The sequence below is a fragment of the Dipodomys ordii genome, unplaced genomic scaffold (assembly GCF_000151885.1).
Source record: "Dipodomys ordii isolate 6190 unplaced genomic scaffold, Dord_2.0 Scaffold34, whole genome shotgun sequence".
NCBI lineage: Eukaryota > Metazoa > Chordata > Mammalia > Rodentia > Heteromyidae > Dipodomys > Dipodomys ordii.
This window is the reverse complement of record NW_012267250.1, coordinates 1,049,222-1,053,866: the sequence shown is the minus strand read 5'-3', so window position 1 is coordinate 1,053,866 and position 4,645 is coordinate 1,049,222. Positions and strand designations below refer to the sequence as shown.

Below are 4,645 nucleotides of genomic sequence, written 5' to 3'. Positions count from 1 at the left end.
GATGAGGTTTGGTGGCAAAACAAAACCAAAGAGCCAAGAAGATGGAAAACCAAAGGGATAATATGGCTAGGTCTGTTAATCAGGAAGATAGTGGTGAGTTACAGTAAGTTTCAGGAAGAGGTGGGGGTGGAATGATTCAGAAGTGAGGAAGTAGAGTAAGACAAACACATTTCTGTCTGTTTCCAAAATGTTTGTCTTGAAAGGATAACTAGACAAGCGTTTTGTGATGGAGCCAGGATAAAAATCTGGACTCTACTTGGTCACTCAGAAGATGGGTGAGCTCACGTGTGCTGGGGACAGAAAGTTACAATTCTATGAGAGATCTCTTGAGAATCCATGTTTTACAGATGAGGAGTTTAGTAGCTTGTCCCAAATCATTCAAGCCAGCCAGTAAGGCCCCAAATCCAGCTCCTAGATAGTTACTACAGCTTCAGCATTTCCTCAATCCACAGGCAATAAGGGTTGCAGAAAACGCTGTCTTTGACATGCCTTCTGCTTTTCAGGGTTCTCCTTAGACCCGTATTTCCTGGCTAGAACCCTGTGCCTAGACAGACACCTTGGCTCCAGAGCTGTCAACATCAAATAATGGATCAAGGGAAGGCTGAGTGTTAGCAGTAACGGGCAGAGGAAAAGCCAAGAGGCCAGCTGTTGGCTCAGCATGGTTTGCATCTTTCTAGATGTTGTTAAAAAAAAAAAAAACAACAAACTACCATAACCATCAAAAGAGAGACATAGAAATGCTAGGCATCAGTGACTTACACCTATAATCCTGGCTACTCAAGAGGCTGAGATATGCAGATTGCAGTTCAAAGTCAGCCAGGATAAGGAAGTCCATTCCATGAGACTTGTATCCAATTAACCATCAAAATGCCAGAAATTGGGATGTGGCTCAAATGGCACTCAAATAGCCTAGTGTGAAAAAGCTCTGACTTTAAGTTGCGCACTATTATGGGACAATGGGGGGGTGTGGGCGAGGGAGGGTGGAATGCTGTGAAACTTAAGTTTGGATAACTTGCTTCAACTCCTAATATGTTAATACTCAGAAAAAGACACATTAACCTGTGTATGTGTTGACCTGTCCTCCATCCATAACATAGAATGATGCTGCTGAAGAAATTAACAATAACTGTCCTACATTTCTTCATGTGTTACTTTTGAGAGCAAATGAAATACTGTGTTTAGTTCATGCACTATAAACTACTGAACTTTAGGCTCTCAGACTGTGTTTAATAAAAAGTGCTTCTCCCCCTCCCCTGTCCCCTGCCACCAGTATCAACCTCCCAGGCATTACCAACTCACATCTGATTTTGAAGAAGTGTTTCTAAATCATAATATTTTCCATGTGACCAATTTGCTTCATCTACCATTTCCTTATGTGGAAAGGCAATGTGAGACATTTTTACAGAACTCTGCAAGTGGTCTAAGGCATGTTTTCATCATCTAAAGATTCACAGGGCAGCTAGGGGTACTTGGTTCTGCTCACCATAACTAAAAGTTGTGTCTTGTACCCAGTAGCTGCCTGCTTATCCTTTTCCTCTTTTTCCACTCACTTTGAAGGTCTAAAGATAGTTCTCAGGAGTCTGATTTGACATAACATGAAGACTAGATCTTTGGATGCATTCTTTTTACCTTTCAGAAAGCAAAAATAACTTAGTACATATATAGTGGTACTAGATTTGTGTGCAAGTCTGTTCTTTACAGATCTCTGTCTAACACACCTTCATTTTTATCTTGACCCTAAGGTAAACAACAAACTGTCGGAAGGAATGTTGGGTGACCTGTACATGACTCGTCATAAAGACTGTGATGGTCACCAGTCATCTCTTAGAACATCTGGAACACCATCTCCTTTACAGATGAGGAACCAGGGATCCAGGGCCAACTTTCACTTTATCTGCCTTTGAGAAAGGGTCATGACATCTGTTGTGGGTCTTATTTAAGAAATTGAATTACACCGCATTTCCAGACTATGTTAACTAAAGATGGCTTTCTGAAAATGGTGCTTTATTGAAATCCCTATTTGAACTGATCAGTTGCTTTAATGAACATATTTGCTTTATGGGTTTTCCAAACTGAGGCACTTTCCTACTTCTATGCCCTCCACCCTACATATCCTACTCATCATCATCTAATAAATGTTAATCTCTCTGTAAAGTTTTACAGAGCAATTCCATCATTTGCCTGTTATTCAGAAATCAGCCAAAAAGCTTTCATCAGAATGATCATGTGTTTGGTTCTGTGAAACCTCTAAATCAAAACAAATGTTCACTTTCTCCTCCCTCCTTTTTTCTTACACTCCTCCTCCAACAAGACACTGGTCACCAGATTCTCCTTTCCACCCCTCCCCCAGAGGGTCTGAAAAACATAATCCCAACTCCCTCCTCTGTTTTTAGTTTTCTTTCTTCTTCTTTTTTATTTTATTTTATTTTTGTTGGTCATGAGGCTTGAACTCAGTGCCTGGGTGCTGTACCTGAGATCTTTCACTCAAGTCTAGCATTCTACCACTTTCAACCACAGCCCTGTTTCCGATTTTCTGGTGGTTAATTGGAGATAAGAGCCTCACAGATTTTCCTGCTCTGGCCTGGTTTGAACTGCTATCCTCAGATCTCAGTCTCTTGAGCACCTAGGATTACAGGTGTGCGCCACCAGCACCAGGCTGTTTATAGTTTTCCTATACTAAAATTCCAGTGAAACAGAAACCAACACTTGTTTGATGCATGATTTCTTTCATTTTTCCTCATTTTAACAGCACAAATGGTATTTCTTACAATATAAATATGCATCTCTATTAAAAAAATAGAAAACAATATAATAATCTTGATCACTGTCCAGCAGGAACATATCTGGATTTTTAGAGTTAAAAGTTAGATCCTCCACAAAAGATGTCCATGTATCACCATTTATGGCCATTTTCAGACATAGAAAACCCTTGTTCTACAAACAAATCCTTTTACAGATGATTCACATGGGCCAGTGATGAATGTCTAATTATGTCCAAGAGTCAAGGCTTTGAGGTGAGCTAGATTTTGACACCAAAGATACAATCATAATAAAATACATTCTATAAATTACTTTGTCAGATTGCAAAAATACATTTCATCTAGAACAGCTTCATCAGTTAATAAGTTATTTGCTTTAAAACAAACAAACAAACACCCAGCTCAGGTATGTTTCTCCTGACTCAAGTGTGAACTGCACAGCGGTCCGGAGTCTGAGGGGCTCCCCCCACAGCCACTCAGCCATGCAGGGAGAGGGGCCCGCTTCAGAGTACCCAGTAATTTGTCCCAGTGTGTGAAGTAAGGGGCGTAGTTGCAGTTAAAGTGAGAGTGATGGAGATCGTGATGCGCCACGCCTCCGTACCACCCAAAAGGCACCAGTCGATGGGTGGACCACGGGAAGTCATAACCTGAGTGGTCCTCCACCGACAGCCAGATGTTGACCACGTGGAAGATGAGGATGGTGAGCGGGTGGCAGTCAAGCAGCCTGGTGTTGAGCATGTCAAAGAAACCCAAGGAAAACAGCTCCCAGACGCTCATGTACTGCGTGGCCAGCGCGAAGGAGGATGCGTTCTGGTGATGCACTTTGTGGAAGGTGCGGTAGAGCCAGGGCACTCTGTGGTGCAACACGTGCCACACGAAGAACTCGGTGTCGAAGAGCAGCAGGCAGAAGACGATGTGGCGCAGCATCTGCAGCAGCTCTGGGGCTTTGGCCGGCAGCAGCGCGGGGCTCTGCGCCCAGTGCAGCAGGGTGGCGGGGAACACGAACACCACGTGCTGGTAGAGCGTCTGTCCCAGGCAGGGGAGCAGCTGCAGCGCCGAGGGAGAAAAGTCCGGGTGGATTTTGTAGCGTCTCAGCGCAGGCACCCAGGGACACAGGACGTCCAGCACCACGAAAGGCAGGCAGAAGCCCAGGTAGGTGATGATCGAAAAGAAGACCGGGAAAAAGGGCGATCCGGTGAGCGCCTCCCAGGTCTTCAGTCGGTCCCAGAGGGGCTGCAGGACCAGCTGGCCAGCGCTGCCTGGGACCAGGAGCTCAGAGCTGTTGTAGTAACTCATGGCAAAGCTTCTGACACTGGCCGCCGCTGCAGCCTTGCCCCTGACTTTTCTTAAGACTGGCTCCGCCCCCATGTGATGGGAGGGGCCTATTATTGAACTCCCTTTCCTGGCTGGGGAAACAGATAACTAGCCGGTGGAATTATTCCTCCTGGCTACAGATACCTCGGTGGGCGCTGCTATTAGAGTTGCTTGTCTCCACGTGCTACTTAGTAACTTTTCATAAGCCTGCAGAGCTATGTTTGCACTTTTTTTTTTCCAGTTGAGATATGATTTACACACGTTACATTGTACCCAGATTTACTGCAAAGAGTTTCTGAGGTTTTTCTTGTTTATTTAAGACTTTAGTCTTGCTCTGAGGCCGCCAGGACTGATCTGAATTTTCACTTGCCCGAAACTTTCTCAGTGCTGGAATTACAAGCATCTCTCACCACACCTGGCTGTTTCCGACTTTTGACAACTCCATCCACCAGTGTCATCACGGCTCCCATAGTAATGTCCTAGACACCACTAGAAAACACCTGGCAATCAGTGCAGAATTATCTCTATGTCAAAATGCATAGATGGAACTGCGTCCATTTGGTTTTTTGACA

The 4,645-nt window shown here is 44.3% G+C and overlaps 1 protein-coding gene across 1 annotated transcript; it reads right to left on the bottom strand.

Annotated features, from left to right (window-relative positions):
* Positions 1 to 2,705: 2,705 nt before the first annotated feature.
* Ch25h (cholesterol 25-hydroxylase) lies at positions 2,706 to 4,055 on the bottom strand. Its single transcript, XM_013017125.1, has one exon. It carries the CDS (start codon positions 4,053 to 4,055, stop codon positions 3,162 to 3,164), a length of 894 nt encoding a protein of 297 aa, XP_012872579.1. The 3' UTR covers positions 2,706 to 3,161.
* Between the last annotated feature and the right edge of the window lie 590 nt (positions 4,056 to 4,645).